At 40.4% G+C, this 25,362-nt stretch overlaps 1 protein-coding gene across 1 annotated transcript in view; it reads left to right on the top strand.

Annotated features, from left to right (window-relative positions):
• Positions 1 to 25,362, top strand: part of TEDC1 (tubulin epsilon and delta complex 1) — a gene marked incomplete at both ends in the record, with an annotated part of 75,797 nt that overhangs the window by 12,189 nt on the left and 38,246 nt on the right. The window contains 2 exons of the mRNA XM_080623985.1: positions 8,000 to 8,170; positions 14,837 to 14,935. Of these exons, the coding sequence (XP_080480111.1) occupies positions 8,000 to 8,170; positions 14,837 to 14,935 (270 nt within the window). The remainder of the gene's footprint in view (positions 1 to 7,999; positions 8,171 to 14,836; positions 14,936 to 25,362) is intronic.

Below are 25,362 nucleotides of genomic sequence, written 5' to 3'. Positions count from 1 at the left end.
TGAGCATGTATTCTTTCTATTTCCAGGGAGGAATACTGCCTGTACTGGTATTATCTCTACAGCTGAAATTAATCTCTGTGTGCTCCATAATTTAATCATGTGTTTAGGCTGTTGAGTTTTTTAGATGGTGGTAGGGGTGTTATATCCCTTATTATCACCAGGATATTTTGTACAAACACTGGTTCTTAGTTTCTCTAATTCCCTCTGTTCTGCTTCTTGACCTCTAAGTGAAATTGGATGCCCCACCCCTTTTTGTGAATTTATAGTAATCAACAAATAGGGCTATTATGGCAATTATAGTTGGAATTCGTGCGTGTCTCTCTAGCATGCCAAGGCAAACTCAATTTAATTACTTCTGGTGGGGAAAGATGAAACTCAGCATGCCTTCTGACTCTTAGGTCTGCAATTTGATTAATCATTTGTTTGTCACTGCCTACTTTGGCTCAATGGCTAGTTCCAGTATAGTGTAAGGCTTATGCTTGGTCTAACCTTGTTGTTGAAATGCCTTTCTCTTATAGAAATCTTGACTGTCACTGCTGTTCCGTAAGAAAAATGTTAATGTAGTAGCCAAGTTTGATGTTCCCCGCATAGAACTGGGAAACCTCTGGCACTAGTGTCAGTAAATACAATTTTTCTGTTTGTTTTCTGTTGTTGGTGAGGTTTTTTTCTCTTCACATTATCCCAGTGGGGGTGGAGGAAGGAATTTTATTAACCTATTGATTATGATGCAGAAGCATAATTACTTTGCAGATCTTTATGGGCTGTATTAGTCTGTCAGCTTTCATTTTTTGAGTTCCCACCCTTCTTCCCTGTGCTTATGCTTCTTTTCTCTTTGTACTCCTGTCTTCCTTGTACTCTCACCATTTATCTTTTTTCCCCTTTTTTTGCCACTATTTTTGCTGTATTCAGTAGCTGCTAAGGAACACTTCTAGTAAAGCTGTCTTGAAACAGGATACCTGAAGTTTCTCCTGCAGAATTTCCCACACCTCATTTTTGCCGGTGAGCAACGCTGACTGCCCATGCAGACTGATGTGCTTGCTGTGTGCTGCACCCATCTCCATGCCACCTCTGCTGGGGTAGCACTAGGGTTGAACATCTGCAGCTCACTGGGCTGCTGTGTGGCTGACAGGTCTATTGCAGCACTCTCATTGCACTGCTGTCCACCCTGTAAAGGCTTCTACTGGAAACTAAGGCATGAAAATGTCTGACTTTTACTTTTCTGCCCTTGTACTTTTTAAAATTGCTTCCTGAGTAGGTAACTGTTGAACCCTGAAGTGTTAATTTTTTTCTTTACTTACTGATACTGCTTGTAGAACTGAAGATATTTTGTGGTCAGGGATTATTAAATTAGGAATATGTTTTTGCCATAGAAGAACTGGAGCACAATTCAGTTTGGACTCTTGAAATGCACTTTTTTTGGTGTTAAAGCACAATTTACAGGTAATAGCTGAAATTGTCTCCCTGTTGTAATGTAATGCATAGGTACATGCTGTTCTTTCTGATCTTTTGTGGGTTTCTTTTCAATTCCATACTTTGGACTTGTCATTAAACCTTTGCCAGTGAAAAAAATTTTCCTGTGGTGCACTGGAAAATGTGTGCTTAACAACATTTAGTTTTGCCTGACACAGTAAATACACTTTCAAGAGCGGTTTTGGGGCTTTCTTTTTTTGAAGTTTCATCTCTGATTGTAGCTGAATTTCACATAGATGCAGAATTTCGTGAACCTGATGTTGCAGCTGAGGTGTTCTGGATGGGGCTCCACCAACAGGCACTGGAGTCACTTGAGCTTTCACGTGAGGAGGGGAAGATGAGGACTAGAGTGCTAATAGGAAGGCTTAGCATGGTCATTACGGATAATGTGTATTTTGCTGAAATCCGGTGCAGGGAGCTCCTTCGTTGTCTGTTGGGGAATCCGAGTGATTTTAGGATGTTTTAGTGCTTCGCCCGCCCTCCAGTGGCAGGGAGCAGCCAGTACCTTTGGTACCTTCTGATGGGCTTTGCTCTATGACGTTTTGATTTAAACGAGACACATCCTCTGCTTTTGCTCTCCCACTTTAAGTGATTAGGGTTTAGCTCTCATTTAGCTCTTAAAGAAAGATCTCAGAGGATCTTTCTTTGAAATAATGCACTTTTTCCTCAGGAGGACAAAAGAAGGGCATGGCAGGCCTTCTACAGATGGCAGAGCTCTGCTTCTCCAGGAGGGCAGATAATGTTTCTTTTCCTGTTGGCCCATTGTTCCAGATTTGCTGCTCATGTTTGCATGCTGCATCTTTCTTCGCTGGTTGCCCCTTGTTCACCATCTTGCCACAGTGGAGCAAAATGGACATGGGCAAGCAGGGCTGCAGCTGCAGGCAGAGAGAATACAGTGCAAGGCATTATCTATATTGCATTTCTTGGGCCCTGCAAAATGCAGTGCTCTGGGTTAAGGCCTACTGTGCCAGGTGTTTGTTTTAGTATATTTGGTTTCTCTGTTTTGTCTGAATACATCATGCAGTGGGCTTTGGGATTTAAATGTTATTTTAAAACCTTGCTGCTCCAAAGATTAGGCAATTCAAAGGCATAGTGCTTTTGCTCTGTTGCAGAGCTCTGAAGTAACCTCCTGAATGAGTGAGGAGGGATGTGCTGAGGGACTGACTTGCTCTAGTGCCTCAGGCCTGTGGCTGCTGCCAGACAGGCTTGTTTGAACAAGGCTGGAATGGGTAGGAGCTGTGTTCACACTTTCTGTCTTCCTGCAGCACCTTCTCTTTTTCACTCTGCCAAGAATGGGCTCTTGGGAGTGCTGTTGTGAGTAGTGATTTTTACAAAAGGCATTGAAATTTGAAACCTGAAAGGCCTTGCAGAAATGTGGAGTTTTAGTTTTTTGTAATTGCTGAATAAGCTGTGAGTGTGACTTCTACATTGTGAGCACTTATGTTTGTGGAAAACATTCTTCTGTATAAATATGTGGATATTTAATTGGTATGTACATTGTGTGAAAGTAGGTTCTTACACCATCTATCTTCCTATGCATACATTTAACCTGGATCCTGCCTTGTCTAGGAGGAATTCCTATTGGTGTTGTTGATGGTGCTATTAATAAAAATAGTGTCCCTTTCACATTCATCTGTTCAAATTGCTCCTTTTCACTTTTTCCCCTCCTGCAGATAGATATATGGCTGTATTAATTAAGAAAGCATGTCTGATAGTGTTATTTCTGGATATGGTGTTTAATTAGAAAAAAATATGCTCTGTTTAAAGATCTGTAATTACACAGCTTAACATATGTCACATCAAAACCATTGTCTGATTTATGAGCGGTTCAGAACGAGTGCTCAGTAAAAGCTGCAGGAGCACATTATTGGCTTGATTTATGTGATTGCTTTGCTTTTCCTGAGTCATGCAGCGAGGGATCTAGATATGTTCCTCCCGACTTTTGTGATACCAAAACTTAGTGTAGTTAAGGTTTGAGTAGTACCTGAGAGTACATAGTGTCTATCCAGACCCAGACTAACTTGGGTGCAAGCAACGCATGGGCTGGGAGCACAGCACTGGGAGTTTCAACTGGTGGTTGCTTTATTTTGCTCTGCTCAAGGATTAATGTTAGGGACTTGACTTAATGCATTTATCTGTGGGTTAAACGTGATGTCCGTGTTCCAGTAGGGCTGCTTCTCTGTGGGAAGAGCAGCAAGCTGTTTGCTGGCTGTCCAAATTTGGAAGCAGAGAGCTAGTCCGTGGAGGGATCTTGATGTTCAGGAAGGTTATGGCTCGCCTGGATGAGCCAAGATCTGTCTTTTACCGACAGGTGGCAGCTCGTAGTCGGGGAAGAGCATCTCTTGGGGACTCAGCCCTGCCGTTGCTTTGATTTGACAGCAGTGCAGGCAGCAGAGGCCTTTCCATTGACATTGTGTGCTCAGGGCATAGTAGCTTTATTAAGGTAAGAATTTGTAAGCATTAAGATACCTATATAAATTGGAAAAGAACAGAAAGTGTAGAAGTGTGATGAATCTGCACAGCAAAGGTGGTTTTTTTTTTTGTTTTTTTTTTTTTTTGCGGTACTGTTGATGGCATATTGTGAGATCTCCAGTGAATGTGCAAGGAACTTTATTTTAAAGCAATTCTTGGAGTTTAATTCAAAGTATATGAACAGAGTAAGGTTAACCGCGTGCCAGGTCACTAAAATTCTCAAATGGAGCAAGTAGCGTAAAAAAATGCTTCCTTCTTGCATGCCTAGAAATGCATTGATGTTTATGTTGTTCTTTGATAAACTATTTATATGATGAAGTACTTGTTTATCTATATCCACTGTTGTTAGACCTGCTCTCTGATTTCCAATAACATGGGATTACTTTGTATTTCGAAACAAAAAGAAGAGCTTTATTTCTGCTATAAAAGTTGAAACTTCTTAATCTTTAATTTCTCTCTAAGCACGTTGCATGCAAGTTGTTTGCTCAGATGTATGGAATGTGAATGAAAATTGATGTATCACCATGTCTTTTTTTTTTTTTTTCACACCTTCCTTTCTCTCATGCCTTATTCTTTTCCTCTAAGCACTTGTATATCTGATGGCTTTTTTCAGTTCAGTGTGTTTCATGACTCTGACTTGTCAGCTCAGAGCACTTCTGCCACGAGGACTGCGTTGGCTTTTTTGCACTTGCTGCATTGTCTAACCACATGTCCATTCACACATTTTGAGAATGATCTGGCATCTTTTTTCATAAAAATTGGACTTGAAGTAGCTGGGGGGGAATGTTTAGAGCAAAACTCATGTGGTGTTAGAGACTGAGTTCTAGGCTGCCTTGCAAAAGTTATAAATATATCCTTTTAGGGTATAAACTGTGTTTAGCTCTGAATAAGCCAGAGATGTATTTAGGAGCTTGGAGTAGGTTTTGAGTTGCCTTGGTTGGGATGGTGATGTGTAATGTCCTGGAACATGTATTTATTGTAGGCTTTAGCAGGATATTTACCTAGATCTTTTGCCACAGGAGAGTTGGGTTTAAGGTCCACTTAAGTGAGGACAGGGTGATAGTTCAGGAATTAGCTTGAAGAGAGTTCATGTAAATATATGATTGTCACTTTCATCAGGCTTCATTCTAGGCTTTCTTTAAGTTACACTAATCATAGGTACTCTGGCGAGCCTACATCATCCAATTTGGCAAAACCAGCTCTGATGTCACAAGTGTGATGGGAAAAGGCTCTGACACAGCAGTGTGGGTATCGATGCTCATACTGATCATCGATGTTGATGTGGCTTTTGTTCTGCAAGCCTGTGGTACCATTCTGTAGTTGGAGTCCATCCATCTTCCTTCTCTGAAAAACAAAGAGAAACATTAATTGCAACAAATGCCTTACAAGCAAAAAGCTTTCCTGGTAAGTGGCTATGAAATGATCTCTTCCAGAGCTGGTGTGGAGCGTGCACACCCACAAGTGCAGGGAGGCCATTGAGAGCCCTGGGTAGTTGCCTTGGCTGCTCTCTTTGTGAATTTGACTAAAAAATGTGCACTTCTGTCACTTTTGTACCTCAGAAGTGAATATAGGTGTGTACCCATATTGCTGCATAGATCAGATAAATTCACAGTCGTATTTGAAGCAAAGGCTCTCTCTTGGACTGGTATTTCAGTGATTTTTCTTGCTCTGAGAGAACAGGAAATAGTCTCAGATTGTAAAGATGGAGCTGGAAATTGAGGTTACAGTATAATATGCAAGACCTTCCCCCCCCCATTGTTTGCTTTAGACCAACCTAAGTATTTCATAGCAAAAGTAATTTTTTTGGTGCAGTTTGTGAAATAAATAATAAAGATCCTGTTAAAAATGCATTGGCTGGCTTCCTTATTTTAATATTAATAAGGCAGGTTGTGACAATAAAATTAGCTCTGCATGGTGTTTGTCACTTACTGCCAAAGCAGTCGAATCTAATGCCATTCCTTCCTGAAATGAATCCCCAGGAGAGCAGTATTTATGCCATTCTTAAACTTCTAACCAGGGAACTTTGGAGTTGAACTGTAAATTAGGGAAAATACAGATTTTAGTCTGGAAATTCCAAGTATGTAGCTTGGAAATTGTGGCTTTCTGGCTGCTTACGTGAAATGTTTTAATGTTGTTTACACATGAGTTTTCTCTGCAGTAGTGACTAATATCCAGTTGCTTGGCTTATCATGTTTATGGGCAACTTGGTAATCATATCTATATGGTTTCATAGTCCATAAACCATGGTTTATGGTTGATGCCCCCTGGTGGGGGCAAGAACCATGAAGGTACTTAGCTGGAACTGCAGCACCCTAGGACACAGTGCCTTTTGATTTAGGGGCACTGGGCTGAAGGCATCTGAGCAAAAAGAGTGGTATTGCAGTTGGCACAAAAGAGATACTGTCTTTTGTAAAAAAACAAGATGAATGTGTGCCTTTAAAAGGAAAAGCCCTTTACCAGCCTCCTGCTCCTGTGATTTATAGTGTGCATTTATCTGAGCCACAGAGCAAAGGGAAAAAACCTGTAGTCTTGATACATTTTGTTTTATGACCAGAACAGCACTTTTGTGCTTATAAATAATATGAACACTCATTGTATTAGAGGCCCTGTCAGCTGAGGTGGTATTGAGGTTAAAACAAGCATTAGGGGGTTATTTGATCACGATTATAGATGTACTTCTGCTGAAATCTGCGGTTAAGACAAGGTTAAATTATCTTCATTCTACAATTTGGATTTTTAATTTAAGGACCTAAACTGGAATTACATTCAAGCTTTGCCTGGCAACTGAATCTTCCTAAGATTTTATTGAACACGGAAGTCTGTGAAACAGGGGAGCACATATGTTTAAATACCATCAAGGTCTATGGATCCAAATATCTGCTTAAGTGTTTTCTTGAAAACAGTGATGTTTCATGTAAGCTTTTTAAATTTCTGCTTTAAAGAAATGTCTTGAGAGGCCAACAACTGGGAGACACTTTCTTAGCTGGTGAATACCCATTCTGAATAACCAGGCCTCTGCAGTTCTGTGTTTGTTTCTTATGATATACTGCAGTAAAGAAAATGAAATTGTGCAGTGTGTTTGTTGTATGTACTTTCTATAGATTGGATGAATTTGACAGCTCAGCCTTACTTAAGTCCTGTTACTGGCATCAGAAGTAAAATAACCCGTGTCTTCCTTTCTAATTTGCAATCAGCAGGAGTCTTAGCTGAAAACAGAGAGGGAGATCTGTTTGTAAATGTGAATGATCTCTTTGTGCAAGAGGCTGGAGGAGATTCAGTTCCCCACATGTTCCTTGGAAAAGAGATACAACAGAAATGTCTTGCTTGCTTTATGCCATTGGCCAAGCAGAAGTCTTATCTGGAAGATGAAGGTGGTTTTTTGGTTTTATTTTTTTTGCCATGCAGCAGAAGGAAGGTGGGACAAGATGAACAAAAGGAAACTCTTGGTTTCTCCCTCCTTCCTTCCAAAGTACTCTAGAGAAAGGCTAAACAAAGCAAGATAGGTGTTGGAACTGTAGCTGGGAGTGTCTCTGTGGATTCCTGGCCAATGTCAGCTGGATGATTGTTTCTTTTCCTCTATCCTGCAAGAAGGGAAATGCTGGATGGAGAAAAGAAAATAGCTGGGTAAGCATAGGCCCACAGTTTTGTCCCTGTATTGATTTGCAAAATAGGATCTTGGAAAGACAATGGAAGAGCAAGATCTTTCTTTTATGTTTTTTGACTTATTAGAATCCAGGAAAAATGTGATTTTTCCCATTGGGGTAAAGAACATGCTTTCTGTCTCAGAAACACTGTGTCTTCCTGGGTATGGAAAATGAAAGATGGGAGAAGAGACTGCTCACTACATCATAGCTGAGCAGCTGATATTTATTCCAGACTTCAGTACTTGTTTAGGCTATTCCCGGTCCTGTATTCTAAACAATTACAATTTCTCTTTACTGCTGGAAATTACTTCCTTTTTTAGGTTATTTTTTTCCTCTTTGGCCTATTTGCCTTCTTCACTACTGAATAATTTGAAAGTGTTGATGCCAACTTTGGTATTCTGTTCTGCTTTTAGTGTGAAGATGATCTGCCGAACAGCTTGAAGGGTACAACTGAAAAAGCACCTGAACCTGGGCTAGAAGGTGGAGTAGATGTTCGATACCTTCAGTGGTTAAATGGGAGGCTGAGGTTCCAGTGGCGAAGTTTGCATGCTCAGCACCAAGAGCAGTGCAAACTTTTGCACAAGGTAAATAATTCTTCTAACTCACTATGGTATTGTTTATTACAACTTAATCAGAAATGTAGGATCAAAATACTGAGCATGGATGTTGAAAGTAATAACAGCAAGGTAAAATGCAGTTTCCCTTTCTGAAGTACTTGGCAACATCTGAGCAGAATCCAGAATCTGCCTGTTTTTAAATCAGGAATCCATAGCAGTCTCTACATCTAAGACTCCAGTTCTGTTCCCATTTATGAATTATGTTTATATGGCTGTCTGAAAATCATGAACATCTATGAGTGTTATGTCTGCTTAGGATGGAAACAGCTTGCAGTCCCAAAGTTGACAGTGATGGTCACTGCAGAGACAAACGTGAAAGAAGTGATTCTAAAGATAGTATTAAAAGTTATCAGTAATGTTTTCCCAAAGCCCGCTTTCTCCATTCATATCTCTTCAGGTAACTTATATGAAGCCACTTGGTATTGTACCCAGAACATTCACAGAAAACCTTTCTGAGACTCAGAAGTTTTGCGAAATTTCTTTTCAAAGAAAAACATTTATCAGAAGATTGTCAGGATCCGAAAAGGGTGGTTTTGAATGAAGATGCCTTCTTGGTTTTAATCCTGTGTCTGACAGAGCAATGCTGAAAACTATAGTGAGGTTGTATTTTGTTCTTTACCATGAATTGATTGCTAGGGAAGATGTGTGATTGACAGCCCTAGGCAAAGATCAGGTGCTGTGTGTGCAGCATCTAAAATAACCTTTTGCTTCTCACTGCCCACTGCAGTTGTGGGAATGAAGATAGCAATTCACCTTAAGTGCAGCTGCAGTCTTTGGCCTTGGCACTAAGATACAGACAGTGATGCTATTGGAAGGGGTGTCTCAGTGCTCTAAAACTCAAATGAAATGATTGGCATCTTCTCCCCTCGGTAACTACCTTTATTTAAGGTATGCTGATTTTTATAGTAAGTGAGGCAAATAGCTCTATAACTCATCATCAGTGCTCTGATTTATGTAGTACTTGGCAGTATCAAATCATTAGGCAGCTTCAATACCTCACCATGCAGTTAATGAAACCAAGGAAGAATTAAGAGCAGGTTGAACCTAGGAGCATGAGTACAAACAGAGGTACTCTCAATGATCCAGATCAGGTACTGAAATGATGAAGAGATGTGCTGATTTGGCGCAACACTTGTTGACAGTGGAGATGATGTCCTCGTACAGGGCTTGTACTTTGGAATGAACTTGGACTTTCTTTTCCCCTGTGGCTATCCAAGGAAAAATGTTTGCCCAAGTTAGGACTGTTACAGTCAGACAAAGATGAGAGATGGGTTAGCTAAACTGCAGTTCCTTGGACCACAGTTTCCAGAATCTGGAAGATTAAGTAGGAGGGGCAATGTTTCTCTGTTCATCCAGTTTCCCAAAGCTGCCATTACTGTTTTCTCCAGAAGTCATCACTGGACTAAATTGAAAGCAATAAGTGGTGCTGGTGGTGATTCGTATGATCAGACCATGTTCTGCAGTGTATGTCTGTGTGGGTTGCCATCACAGATCTATACATAGGAGGATAGATGGGAGCCCAGCTCCTCCATATGTGATTACATCCTGATATTATGCATGCTCAGATATGTATGTGCGACTGTGGGAGTTCTGTTCAGAGCTGTAATAAAGTGCAGTGCTCTGCTTTATATTTTAGTCTGAATTAAAAGCAGTAAAATTGGAAGGTAAAAGTGGCTTTAGAAGGGACTTCATTAAAGCGCCACATTAGTGTTAACGTTTGTGGTAACAAAATATAACATACAATTTAACAGCTGCATAAACAATAATTGATATTTCCTGACTCTTTGTAGGGAAATTGTCTGTGCTACTGTATTGATTTGAAGACTTTTAAACTAGTCTATGTTAGAAGACTAGCTGACCTAATATGACCTCTATATGAACTGCTGCTTTTGTCATATAAACTACAAACAGTATGCAAAAGGCTAATAGGTGTTACATTTTTTAATTATGCTGACAGGTTTAAAGAGGGCTTTCTGTACGAAATTATAATTACGGCTTTTACTCACTCTGTTTAATAACTTAAGAGGTTATGTATCTCAACTGTGGAACAGCCTTATTTACTGCTGATCATGAGCTCTAATTTTTGCCAGGTAGTGGCGACACTTCCACAGATTTCATTCTGTGACTCACGGAGGCTCTGAAATACCATATTCTCTATTTGCGGCCCTCTGAGAAAAACACATCACGCTTGGAAGATCAGGTTTCCTGCTCTTACTGGAAGTAAGAATTATACGTAGGATCCAGCAAGATGCTACCAAGATAGTCAAGGACTAGCTAAGTTGAACGTGACCTCCCAGGAGAGGTTGAGGAGTTGGGCTTGCTTGCTGTGGTGTAGAGGAAGCTGAGGGAGAGGTCACCTAATAGCTGCCTTCAGCCACTTGATGGGTCGATACAAGGATGGTAGTTACCACGTTGGATCTATGATCTTTGCTGCAGTACCAGAAACTGAAGGGGAAGGGGCCTTTGATTATAGCTTGGCAGGTTCAGGCGTATTAGAAAAAGCTCCTCTGGAATGATGGGCAGCACTGGAGCTGGTCACCAGAGATGCTGAATAGTCTCCATCCTTGGAGGTTTCCAAGACTTAAATACAGAAAGTCACAAACTGATGTTGGTGATAATCCCTGTTGGAGCAGGAAGTAGGACTAAAGATCTCAAAAGGTCTTTCCTGTTTCTGTGATTTTGTGAAAAAAATTCTGAATTACTTGGGTGATCAGGGACATGTACTTTCAGGTTAGAAGGGATGACTCATGTCTTAATGAAATAGTACTGTACTGCCTGAAGAAAGGCTAAGGAAGCAGTAGGAGGGAAATATGAGGGGGAAACAGGCAAAAATAAATGGTTGTTCTTTCTCTAAAGTACACAAATGATAATTCAAAGTGATTGCTGGGGCTTCTATCTACTCTGTCCTGCATGCAGCCACTTAAATTTGATGGTATGAAGTTCTGCAGTAACTGGTGAAGAGTGAAGCCTCCCTGGAGTTCATGTGTTGGGAATTGCTTGTTAGGTGGTCTGAGTGGCTGTTCATCTTTGCTGTTCTTCTGAGGAGCTTCTTTTCAGTGACTTCAGCTCCCAGAAGGCATGTTGAAGCTTATAGACATGTACACATGTCCTATTGTAGGAGGAAGAGTTCCTCAGGGAAATCTTAACCTGAGGAATTTTGCAGCCTGAGGCTATGAGCTGTTGAATAACGTAATGGCTTCTCAACATGAACAGCTTGGCCTGCTTTGAAAATATAGTACAGTAATACCATTATAATTACCTCAAAATTCTCAGTAGTATATATTTACCTGATACACCTTCAAATATATGGAAGCATGAAGGATAAATTACCATGTTAAGGCATGCCTCTTGTTTTCTTCTATTCTGTTTCTTCTTCTTTCTGTCAAGTGCCAGAGGAATATCTGTCTGCCTGGTTTTTGATCCTTCTTGAATTCATAGAGAAGAGCAGCTGTTTTTAGTTAGGCTTTGAATTGCCATTTTGCCTTAAAAAATGTGAATGAGAAGCCTTGCATAGTTTCAGAAAAATAAAGGATAGGAACCTGTATAGTTTAAAACAGGCATTGTTTTGGGATCTGTTAAATGCACTGTGCCACAAAGAGCATGTGAAAAGAAACAGCAGAACAAGCGAGTTTCTGCAAAACTGGTGGATTTCCTGGGGGTATTTTCAGGTACACTTCATCCACTTAAAAGACTGGACACAAATTACTCCTGAAATAGGGGAGGGTTTGGTTGGGTGAATTTTGTTAAGCAGGTGAACATCTGATTGTAGAATATGTGTATAAGTTAATAGGAATAAAATGATATTACATGAAATTCTTGATGACTGCCCAAGGAAGTTGTGAATGCTCCATCTCTGGCAGTGTTCAAGGCCAGGTTAGACAGCCTTGAGGTTGAGTGATATGGTCTAGTGGAAGGCATCCCTGCCCATTGCAGGGAGGTTGGAACTAGATGATCTTAGGGTCCTTCCCAATCCAAACCATTCTATGATTCTGTGTTAGAAGGAGAGTTTAGCATATTCGGTGTTATCAGATCATGGTTGAATGAAAATAATGGTTGTAATTTGCTTGGAAACTGTAAAAGCAAGAGTTGTATTCTGTCAGTATGCACTAGGAAATACCTCCTATGAATGGAGTGGTTTCTTGTGCCTCCTGTAAGATAAACAATATAAAATAACATGTATTACAGTGGATTAGATTGTTAGTATTTGTATATCTAATTGTTGTGGTTAAGCCCAGCCTGTCAATTCAGCCACGCAGACATCGCTCGCTCCCCCCACTTCCTCCCCCCACTCCCGGAGGGATGGGGAGGAGAATCGAAAGAATGTAACTCCCACGGGTTGAGATAAGAACAGTCCAGTAACTAAGGTATAACACAAAACCACTACTGCTACCACCAATAATAATAATGATAAGGGAAATAACAAGGGAAGAGAATACAACCGCTCACCATCCACCGACCGATACCCAGCCTGACCCCGGCAGTGATCTAGCCCTTCCGGGTAACTGCCCCCAGTTCTACATCCTGGGCATGACGTGCTGTGGTATGGAATACCTCTTTGGCTAATTTGGGTCAGGTGTCCTGTCTCTGCTTCCTCCTGGCTTCCCCTCCTCCCTGGCAGAGCATGAGACTCACAAAGTCCTTGGTTAGACTAAACATTACTGAGCAACAACTAAAAACATCGGTATTATCAGTGCTGTTCCAAGGCTGAAAGTCAAAAACACTGCACTGCACCAGCTACTAAGAAGGAGAAAAATGACTGCTACTGCTGAACCCAAGACACTGATGTTGGAGTAAAAGAGTAAAGGGACAAGGACAGAGTCTTGATCTCTGAATAACAGAGGGGGCAGAGACTGTTGCTGGGTGATTACCTCATTGTCAGTAATTTATGAGTGAGCTAAACTGCAATTGTTAAATACATCAGTATTTTGGAATGAAGAATCTACCATGTTACTCTAAATTACTACCTTGGTTTATTATATCATTTTTGGTTTATTATATCATTTTTGTCTTGAGATACTTGGTTTGAAAATCTTTTTTTTTTTTGAAAGTGAATTTGCCATTAGATCTCAGTAGCACATTCTTTAACGCAGTACAAGTTTTTTATCTTGTGGAAGTGTGTGTTGAACTATGAACAAGCCCACTTTTCATCTCCTCTTAGGTGAATTAGGCAAGCTGATCTCCCTGCAGGGTGTCTAAGCTCAAGGGCGTTTAGGAATTGGTACTGGAAACTCCCCAGAAGTGGTGCTAAGTTGGGAGCTGTGCTTGTACTCTCACGCAGTGTTTTAGTGTATGGTTAAATCAGACCTGCCTCCGTGTCCATTCCAGTGCCATGAAGCAAAAGCTCTGTCTCACTCTCTAACCTGCTTCTTGTACCTTGGTACTGTTTTCCTCTTTAAGCCTTATTTTATCTTCTGTGTGTTGTGATTATCGGTAGCAGATTGTGAAAAATACAAATACTGGATTATTCCAGTATCCATCAAGTCAGGTCTCAGGGAAACACCTTATTCCTCAGTCATTCTAGCTTCTGAGTATTTGTTCTGGGCTTTAGCCATTGATGCTGCTGCAACAGACTTGAAGAGGGGCAGAAACTAATTCCTGGTGCTGGAGGCCCAAAGATTTGGCAGCCAGAGTTATGCAAGAATGCAGCAGGGAGAGAGAGGAGTGGCAAGTAGAAAGGAAGAACATTGTGTGGGGAGGTGCTCTTTTATTTTTAAACTCACATAGCTCTGCACATGTGACAGATGGTTGTCACCAGAAGTGAGTTTTGGGAAAGGAGCACTAAAATATTCTGAAGTTTCAGGGCAAGGTTGATAATTACCCAGTGCCTGTCAACTTTAGAATAGTTGTCAACACCCAAGTGTATGATAAAGTTCGTATTAAAATAAAGGAAAAAAAGCAGGAAACATTCTCTGTCTTCTGGCAGAAATATTAATGAAATATGAGCGATTGTCTGACAAATGTGCAGTGCTGTCTTGTTTGGCAGGTGCAGTTATTACAGTAACAAAGGGATCAGCTCTGAATAGGAGGAATTGCTTTTTATTGTTCCCTTGACTAACTTGGGAAGCTTCTTCACCAAATAATTGATGATACCATCACCAGCCACCTGGGACAAGGTCCCAGTAAGCAAGAAGCCAACAATATATAGCAGCAAGAGAAACTCAATGTAACTTGGTAGCATTTTCTGCTTTAAAGGAAGAGATAAAAAATTACTCTGAGGGTATCCTTCACCTCTGATAAGTCTTCTGCTGTGTCATATTGTTTCTCCTTTCACACTATGCACAACAGTGTGTGTAGTGTAAGGAAAAAGACTTTAAGACAGGACAAAGAGAAAAATCTTTCAGTTTTAATGTGGTAGCAGCCGTAGCAATTCCAGCATGTGGTTCTGGTAACAATACCAGATGGACCATGTTGTGAGATGATCGTGGTACGTGATCATCATTTCCTGCAGGCTGTTTTAAAAAAGGTCTGTCGTATTGGTGGTAGTAGTTACATTTGTACTTGCCCATTGGGAATGGGCTTGTATCCACTGGTTCACGTCACTGTTCCAATCCATGCAGCTGCTAGATGTTTACTAATGATGTTAATGAGCTGCTCCTTGTACTGACAAATATCTTTTAAATTAATCTATTCTAGATCCATTTATTCACTAGTGGCTCCCATATGGACCAGATCCTTGGACATTTTTCTGTCACAGAAACAGATCTTGTTAGACAACCGGAGAACTACAAGCAGGTAATTCCTCTGCTGTAATTCTTGGATGCTTTGTATGCTTTTCATAAATATTGTTAAGCAGAAGACTGCACTCCTTGTAACATGTTTTTAATTTGGTTTCCAACAGAAATAAGGACTTATTTATATTGAATTGTCAGTTTCCTCAGTTACAACTTGTATTCACCAAATGGTTTCTTCCAGTTTGATAGAACACAAAGTTATTAAGCAAAGTTTTGTAAAACCTGGTAGACAGGAAGTGGGGAGAGACCTGACTGAAAATGCCACTTAAGAAAAGGCTTATAGACTAAAACATTTTAGATCAGTTGCCTGACTGCTATTGTGTACTACCAGTGACTACACCTGGGTCAGTCAGCCAGCCAGAGTGTCTGCCTGTGACCTTACATGAGCAGCTTGTCAGTGAGGACATGGAGAGACCTGATTTAGCTCTCCAGGGAGAGCCAAAACGTATCTGTGCTAACATTCGTTAGTTCTGGAAATTATACAAGTTGACTACCTTTTTGGTAGTAAGAAGCTTTATTTTGAAAAATACTTTAGAAGCACAGAATGGTTGAGGTTGGAACGGACCTCTTGAGTTTACCTGCTCTAATGCCTCTGTTCCAGCAGAGTGACCTAGAGCAGCCTGCCCATGACCATGTCCAGATGGCTTTTGAATATCTCCAAGGATAGAAACTTCACAGCTGCTCTGAGTGACCTGCTCCATGCTCAGTCATTCTCACAGTAATAAAGTGTTTCCTTACATGTTCAGCCAGAACCTTCTAGGGCAATGTCATTTTTCCTAATGTACTGTTTTACTGTTCCATGTATATATTTCTGCTACTCTCATATACACAGTTATAGATGTTTCATTTTATAATTTGAAGTAGTACAATTCACTTGTTTTAATACAACATAATACATTTGTTTTACAAATCGGTTTGTAAAAGTTTTAGTCTGTGTGAAACTGAAATAAGATTGAAATTTTAAGCTCAGCCTGTACAAAACCAATAGTTGGCAAATTTCTGCAGCCTGTCCAAATCTGTTTACTCAAAGAAAATATTCTTTCTGCTGCTGCCTTAAGAATAGAAGTAGAGATTGTAAATACCACACACAAAGAAATTCAGAAAAGTAGATTTGAAGATGGGAGATAGTCTTCTGTTCAAACCCCTAAAGTACAGTGCATGTTAATCTTTCATTACTGAGCATTCCTTGGATGAAAGTTCACATCCCACCTCTTGATAAGGTTCAACTCTTTAGAAGATTTTCCTGGAAAATTACTGTTTTTCTAGAGCAAATGGTTAAGTCAGCTTGAAATATCTTTCTCGTTTGTGCTTCACAGTCTCTCTCCTATGGTTTGCTCCGCAGCTCAGAACACACAGCAGCATAGTCCTTTGAAGCTTATACATTATCTTCCAAGGCTAAGCGAACGTCCAGAAAGGTCTGGTGTGCTGGTACTAGAAGCTTCTAGGCTGTGTGGAAGGACTTTACAACTACTTTCTTCCAAAGCCTTACCCTGAACATGTCACTGATCTGTTCCAGTAAAGCATAATGATACTCTAATAAAGACTATTTGGTTTTGACTGCACTGTTAATGAATTATTCCAGGAGTTTCCTTTCTTGCATGATGCTCCCTGTCTGGATGTCTGCTTCAGGTGTGCTGTTCAGTGGAGGCCTAGGATAAAATGGAAAGAATCTTTCTGTATTTTAAACATTGTGGTCAGGTGAAGTGCTATAGTCATGAAGGTTTAATGGGCAGCTGCGTTGCTTTGTTAAAATCTGTAGAGTCTTCATTCTACATTTCTCAGGCTTAAACAGCAAATGTGTGATATAAGGGATACCCCTTCAAGCAAGGGTGATCAATCAGAGAGACAGAGGTGAGGTGGCAGGAGATGTTTTCTTGAAACTGTGAGTGGCCACAATCTCCATCTCCAGTTCTGGGTTCTGGCAGGTGCTGTCCCAAATGGGCTTCTCCAGCTCCAGTGCACATGAGTTGGAAACTCTTTTCCTATGTCACTTACTGCTTGGAATGGTCCAAAATTGGAACTATTTGTCAGCATAATCAGCTGTGAAATTCTTAACTACTTGAAGCTCCCAAATCTATTAAAGAAAAAGGGTTTCCTCTAAGCTGCTGTCTTGTGCCTGATTCTAAAATAAGCAGGAACAAATGCAGGAAATCATCACAACACTTCTGTATGCATATTTTTGAGAGGCTTAAAATTCTTACTGTCATCATTTGAGCAATTTTTATAGTTTTTGTTTCCCCCTACCCTTATTTCCCAAGAGTAGCCTCCAGAAGTCATACGCTCAGTATGTATGAAGAGCCTGATATAACAAGGTAGTACAGACTTGAAAAAGCAAGGCTGTTTCAAGTGTCAGTTTTCCAGATGGATATCATACTCGATATGCAAAATGATATTTCTTTGGAAAAATGTAATAAAAGGCCTCTAATTTTGAAATATCTTGATAAGATAAAGTAAATTATACGTATTTGAATAGATTGGTTTTCAAATATTGGTGCAGATGGCAGCACTCTGCCAAATGTTTTTTCCTAAAACTGTGAAATAATTTTTTTTTTTTCTTCTTAAGTAATGTGACATTTCTGTTAATGTTACCTCAAATAACAGCCTGCTGCATGGATCAATAAAAAGAGCAAGCACGTCAATATGTCTTACTGTAATGCATCCCTGTTGTTGGATGGTGTTATGAATTTCTTCTCATGTTAGGTATCCTTCAGAGGCTAGAAATGCAAAGTGGATTGAAGTGTCAAAAATTAGCTATCACAGAAAGGACATTTGGCTGTTTCTGTTGAAGCCTAGTGTTCACTATCATCAAGAATATCCTGGGAGATAAGCTGTTCTGACCTGTAATAAACCAAGAGATGTTTAGTCTGACAGGAAAAGTGTGATAGGATACAGATAGCTGTGAAGTTAAACTTCAGTTTATGAAATGGAATAAGACATGCTACTCCTTTTCTATAGAAGTTGCACATTAACATGATTAAAACATCCTTCCCTTGGATTTTTGATTTAAAACTCTTTTAGTGCTTTTATATACAGGGATTTTCCTGGACATTATTATTCTTTTATCATCATAAATGTCTTTGTCAGATTTATAGAGCTGGAAGCTTTCCAAATATAGTAGTTTTAATTATATTTTTTCTCCAGTGAGGCATGATAAAAATTCCAACTTTTCCAGCAGTTTGGCTTGGCTGTGCTTATCTATATGTGTTTGGCTGTGAATTGCAGGTCACTGCTGAGTTTAGTTCCTGTGCTGCCCAGGGGTGTCAGTGAATATGATGTGACACTATTCCAGCTGGCTTCAGTTTCCAGTTGAAGTACATGTGCATGCCTGTGTTAGCTCTTGACCTCTATGTGTATGTCCTTTCTTTCCCAGAATACTGTTGTGTCTTTTTGAGCAGTCCCTAGTTTGCAGAGTGTTGCATGAGAAGATGTGCTGGTGGCCATTTTCTCATCAGAAGTGCCTCAGTGAGTGGTGATGGTTATGGAGCTGCTTGCTTGCAAGGCTGTGCCAGAGTGTGCAAATCAGGGATAATTACAGCATAACAGCATGCAACAGCCTGTGCCTTGCTAGAGAGCGTGGCCTGGATGTTCATTGTGTCTTTTCTTGAATACCTCTTGCGTGCATCACTTAAAAGTGTGCTACAACACAGTTTAGAGCATCTTGTACATCTTGTGTTCTGGTATGTTTTCCAAGCTGTAGTTGTCCTGCTCATTTCTAAATACTTTTCCAGGTCAACTATGGGGCTGGAGGGCAGCTGTTACTTGCCAGTCTGAAGTATCTTAGGGCAGAAACAGAGTTCTGATCTCTGGCGCTACTGCTAAAATGGTTTGGAAGTGTATTGGGGAGAGCATGCAGAAGATGTGGCTGAGGGCAAGTGACATCTGCCCGAAATTTTCCAAGGAAGTATGGTCTATCTCTCACATTCCTCTTGTGACTGTAGGACAGTGGTTGTGATGTGCAACCAATTAGGTAGTTTTTTTATCATTTGATCATAATATAATCACATTCTTGTCTATGAAGCCCACAGCAGTGTCACCAGAGCTGATGTTTTACCTTGAGCTTGAAAAACTGCGTGTTTCACTTAAGAGTCATTAAATTAACTTTGTCATCAAATTGTTACCATATAGAAATCAATGAACTTTGAAGCAAAACAGCCTACTCCTTTGTTTTCTTCTGCCTCTTCATATACTGCTTTATATGTGGAACTCAATCTCACAGGTTCTGTGATAAGCAGAGATTAAAAGTTGTAGTCAGAACTCAGGTCATTGGTACGGTGCTGGCAGTGCAGGAGTAACACTGAAATTGTAATGAGTAAAGGTGACACCTTTAAATGCCAGTAGATCAATTTACTGAGTGTGACAGGAAATAAATAATGCAGCTGTCTGCCAGATGGACATGCAAAGAAATTTATAGAACTTGGATGTCAATATCTAATAATTTTGTATTGGAATTTTTTGGAAAAAAGAAATTCACCATTAACACATTTTAAAGGAAATATATTTGGCTTAAGGAACTAAGGTCCTTGGTAACAAGTAAATAGGAGCAAACAAATTGTCTGACTGCATGCGTAATGTGTGGTCAATTCCATGCTCATAAAAAATTCAGGTAAGCTTTAGCTCTCCAAGTAGCAGGAATTGGGTAGGATGGAATAGGATGGTACAGGTATAGCACTGCTCTGCCTTCTGGGCTGTTCATGTATCATGGAAGGAAGCCAATGTACATGTCTTGCTTCCTTCAGTCAGATGGAACTCCATAATTTCTTATTGTGATGTTCAAGGGGTAAATGATCAAGTTGTAAGATAAGTTGATTCTGGACCCTAAATCTTGTGCCAGTTTCCATTTAAAACATGTCCAGATGGCTGTTAAGAGATGGGTGACACAGCAGGTTTATTCCCTGTGAGTAACAGCCCATGGTTTTAATTCATGCAAAGCACTAAAGAGCTTTGTTCTTTTAAGAACAAGTTCATTCAGATTGGGAGCTGATAGGCTTTGAATTTTCAGAAATATTGAACATGCATTTTCTAGTTACTTTGCATGAAACTTGAGTCTTTACTTTGCATCATATGCCTGCACGTATGGGCTTGAGCACTTCTTGCATAAAGTCTTCTTGATCTGCTGAAGTATTTTATCTGCATAGGCATGTTAAATGGTAAGATCAACCAGTATATTCAGGGCACAAACACCATGTGAGAGTTTTTGGTCCATTTCCATCTGAGTGACAGCACCACCTCCTGGAATGTCTGCGAAGGCAGAGCAGCAAAAGTGAAGGCTGTTATCTAATACAAGTTATTCAGCTGGTTACTGAATAATTGCAATGCTATTGCATTATCTCCAGAAATGGATTCTAAGTTGCTGACCGTCTTAGGTGAAAATGGAGTACCTATGGCAGAATAATTCTAGCTGCTGTGTTTCAGGCGATATTTGGTGTCCTTGTCCTGGTTGTTTGGGACTTCATGGAACGTTCCTGGTGGTGACAGACACTGCAGGCAGCTGCTAAATGAAAATAAATGGTTAAAACCCTGCTGCTAAGCTTGACACTGTGTCACTTTACTGATTGACACAGACCTGTGCTACCATGTAGTATTTCTGGAATCAACCCTGTTACGGTCTTGTATGGTAGGGGTGAAGGGTATGTAACCTTACTTGAATTTCAAAGAGCCTGCTAGGGGACCATTGATATTTTATGATGTCCTTCTATCTGTTGTACAAGAAGCAGTTGAACCAACATGGTACTCAGTGTAGATACCAACAGAAAAAATAGAAGTCGCATTCATGCTATAGTGTGTGATGCTGTTGTGTAGAAGATGAATTCAGGAAGCAAAGGCTTGCACTGCATGCAAATTCCAGAAAAAAAAAAAGATTTTATCTCTTTTGAAAGAATGACCTTGAGCTTCAAGGACAAACTGCCTTCATTGGTATAAATTGGCCTAGATTCATAATCTTCTGCGATTCTCTGGGAACTAATTGTTTGATGTGGCACTCAGCTTTTTATATGTTCATTGCTTCATTTCCTTGGTTAAAGCCACGGTTTTGCCATTTCTCTCATGGAACAGGATCAGCATTTTGTGTTGTAACTACTGTTCTAATTAAGGGAAGCTTTGCCTGTTTGTCATTGTCTTTCAGTTTCTTGAGAGGAAAAAAAAAAACTTTGAAATTTTCCAAGTGGACCCTGCATAAAAAATACTACGGCATAAAGTTCAAGAGTAATTGCATCAGGGCTTGTGAGGATTTGTGAAAATGTGGGTGATTTGGTTTGTTTTGTTTTTTCTGCACATGTTCTGTCTGAAATTCCTCTGTGGTGAGTCTTGACTCCACAGAAATCTTCATGCAGATTCATTTTACTAAGTGTTATGCCAGGCTCTGTGTGAGCTGTGACACAGTTCTCAGAGCAGTAGGGCAGAAGAGACAGCCAAGCCCCAGAGGACTGGAACACAATGAGGTTTTTAGACTTACTCTACGCACTGCTAGAACAAGCTTAGTTTGAATCTGTAGTGACTTCTGACCACTTAATAAATATGCTTGCAGGGCTTCATATGACCAGAATATTTGGATTCTGGCATTGTTGAATTTTCAGAACAGCAGGTAAGCTGATAGATTTTGTAGCAGCAACATTTTTTTTTCTTTTACAGAACTTTTTAAAGGCACAGGTTTTTCTAACCCAATGCATCAAAATTTTTACCCATTTTAAGCAAGTTTATTTTTCATTGATGATTGCTGCTGGGTACATCTTAAGTACTTTAATGATGAAATGAGAAGAAGTTCTAGAACTGCTCACCTTTAATGAATTTCAGGGTTCACTTATGAATTGTATGTTAGACCCATGGACACATATGTTTTGAAAAGGTCAATTATAACAAGTTTTTTGAATTTGCATAATTATGCTTGCCACAGCACTGTGTAATGTACTCTAGGTTACCCCGCTCTTGCAGGGGGGTTGGACTAGATGATCTTTTGAGGTCCCTTCCAACCCTCGGGATTCTGTGATTCTGTAAATAAAAATAGCAAATGCATTGCCCTTTTAAAGTATTCAGGTTTTCCTCTCTTCCTGTCTTTAACTTGCTTTTACTAAGCCATTCTAATATTATTCATTGAAGAACATGGGGAACGTGACTGTGATAGGAGCTGCAGGCTGGGAGCAGAAGTTGGGCTCTAAACGGGCAGTGGAAAGGGATAGAATGGATGGTGGAGAGCCTCTTTGCCCTGGCTCTTGTTCAGTGAAGGCAAAAGCTGGAAGAGATCTCTGGATAGGAGGCCTGCATGAGTGCATTGGGGGAAGCAAGGTGGCTCTGATGATGTGAAAGAATTCAGACTGTCTGAGTGAAAAGAGACTTGAGTGAGGCATTAAAGAGAGGCTGTGGCAGAAGGGGCTGAATGTGGGCAGGGACGTCAAGACCAGAGAGGAGAATTAGGATAGGAAGCTGTGAACAGGGAAAATGTGTCTGTCTAAAGACTTAAAGCACTGCCTTGCTCCTTGTGGGATTCTGAGAAATTTCCTACTTGCAGGAAAACATCATCCCCTTTCAGCAATGGTCCAGGTGGACAACCTACTACTGCTGCTCGTTAGTCTGTTGACCCAAGAGTCTGAAGCATATCTAGTACCTCTAGAGATTATGGTCCTGCAGGCATCTGGGCATCTCTGATGCTGCAGGAGGACTTTTCAGAAATATCTTTCTAAAACCACCAAAGATATTAGTTGTCTAAATTGGAGTATGGTGTTGCAGTGTAATGCATGTTCATTAGGATGCTTTATCCCCGGACTATTATATCAGATGGAAAGCAGAGTGCCTTGTTTCTGAGTCAGAGCCGTGGTGAAGAAAATGGTTGAGGAAGGTGAAGAAGTAGTTCTATTAGTGGGCAAATTGTTGGAAGAGGAGGAAGCCTTAATAGCTGAGACAGTAGAGCTTTGTCCTGGAGAGCTGCAATCTTCTGTGCCATTCAGTTCTCACGTTAAATAATGCAAGTTACTTCAGCTTGACTTTTCATGGTGGGCTGCCAATGGGATGTTCACATTCTTTGTGAACAATTTGATGCTCAGAGATTTGATTTGTGGAAATGCTGAGTATACCCAGCTGCTGGTGAACTTGGTGGGACCTGTACTTGGATCTCCTACAGAGTTTGAGCATGCAGGCAGCATCACCTAGTAATGTCAGATTTAACCCCAGGTGGTGTAATAGGTCCTTCAGCACATTGCTCTGCTGAAGCATTAGGCTGGATCCTAGAGTCAGTAGAGTTGTGCGTGTTAATGTGGCCTGGGCCAGCTGCCTGGTGTCTTCCACTCGAGCTGCTCAGCTGAAGGAGCTACATTGGCTCAGGAACTAACTCAGTGAAAACTACATGAAGCATTTCTGCAAGCTGTTGAGTTGCGCTGTCTGGGTGTATCCGTGAAGTGCTTTATGGTAATTTTAAAATTCTCTGAAAATCAGGTCTCGGAAGTCCCAGTTAATGCAGCCACAAGAAATGGAAGCATTTCACTTTCATCTCTCTGCTTTCATTTCCCATTTGTAAAATGACAATAATATTATCATTTCATCTCACATGGGTCATTAGGGAAGAGAACTTGTTTATGTGGAAGATAAAAATTCTGTCTTCAGAATGGGGTTTGGGTGATGTATGGCAAATAAGTCCGTGGCTTTCCTCTGAAGAATAGACAGAATAATATGCAATTTATAAGGAAAAGGAACAGCTTGTGGAGTGAGCATCAGCCATTCCGTGTCCTGGGTGAGACAGATTTTGAAGCGAAATATTTTGGTCATATAATTCTAGACCTTATACACATGGGATGGTCAAATTAGTGTTGTTTAGGCAGCTTGAATTGTGACACTTTTAGACTTTGAATGCTTAAGTTTCTAACCTTAGCAGTTCTCTTGCTAGATTGTGTATTAAACGTGTAAAACATGCTTACTGCTATGAGCTTTGAATAACACTGCCAATCAAAGCCAATGCTTCCCCCCAGCCCGTTAAATTACTTCATGTATTGTGGTGTTGTTGCAGCCACGGTTACTTTAGATGTTTTACATGCATCATAGTCAGATTGGTGAGAACTAACATGGGAGCTGACATTAATATTGCAGAGAAGAGCAGATCTGATAACATATTGAATTATACATGGGGCTCCAGCACCTAAATGCAGGAGGCCTGCAGGCTCACAAGAAAGCTCGAGGGAGCTGAATGATCCAGAGTACTCGATTTTTAATGGTGGTTGTTCAAACAAGAAACAGTGGAGGCTTGTAAGAACAGATTTAATATGAAGGGCACCTGCAGGCTCAAACAGAATATAGCCTCTGTGCTGCTGTATGATGAGCTGGGTCAGGAGAGCATTTGTGGTACTTGGCTGGTCTGAGCTGGCTGTTTGACCCTGCCTGAGGGTCCTGCCGTGTCCTAGAAGACTGCTTTCCCATTGGTGCCCTGATATTAGTAAGCTGAACAACGCAGCAAGAACTGGCTTTAAATCCCCATGGGTTATGTTTGTTGACAGATTTATTCTTTCTCTCTGGATAATCTCTGGTTTGGTCTTCTGATTGTACCATGCCAGGAGCAGTGTGCATGCCATGGTACTATACACAGTGAAGTCTGCTACACTGGGGTAGGTAGAGATTCAGAGCCTGCAGGGAGGATGAGCTGCACTGGGAAACCCTCAGTTTCCTTGTGTGTGAGGCTGCGTCAATACATTAAAGCATTTTTGTTCTCTTAGTGGCACTGCCTAGATCACCTTTAAAATCCAGTAGTAATTGGATTATTGTTGATTTTTTGGGGGAGAAGGCTCTTGCTTTGAAGTTTGCTATGTTGAAGGTTATTGAAAATAGAAAAAGCTGTTGTATTTTTCTCTTCCAGCTGTGTACATGGGAACCCCTCCTCACAATTACTGGAGTAGCAGTGGATACTGTCTTGCAAATGGAGTGATTTGGTTGTTATTATGTATTGCCTGTAGAGTAGGAGAGTGGCTACTTGAGAAAACATTTGAAAAATGGAATCAAAAACCTCTCAGTGATTCAGGTATCATTTTTTCTTCTCACATTTCGTTGCAAGGAAAGACTAAGCACTAAGAAAGCAAAGAAACTGTCAGTGACAGCATGTGCTGCCCACCCATGCTGCATGACAGGAACAAAGAATTTAATTCCTGCATTTTTTTTAATGATTCACTCTACAGAAGGAGGGGTTCAACTGCCATGTCATTTTCCTTCTGAAATACCACAGCAACTGGTTTTCAGTTCATTTGCTGACATTTATCATATAAAACATGGTTTGCTATAGTAGCTATTAAAACCTCTTGGAAATGGTAGATCAGGTACTCATTTGCAAAAATGAGGCAGAGCATATGCAAACCTTGTCATCTGTGTAAAATCAGGAAGAATTAGAGGTCAAATGGCTTCAAAGCTGCTTTTAGATAGTGTCTACTTGTAGCTGAGTTCCTGATCCTTAAGAAAATGAAA

Source organism: Psittacula echo (genome assembly GCF_963264785.1).
Source record: "Psittacula echo genome assembly, chromosome: 7".
NCBI classification, from domain to species: Eukaryota; Metazoa; Chordata; class Aves; order Psittaciformes; family Psittacidae; genus Psittacula; species Psittacula echo.
The sequence above is the reverse complement of the archived record's forward strand: the minus strand, read 5'-3'. Positions and strand labels throughout refer to the sequence as shown.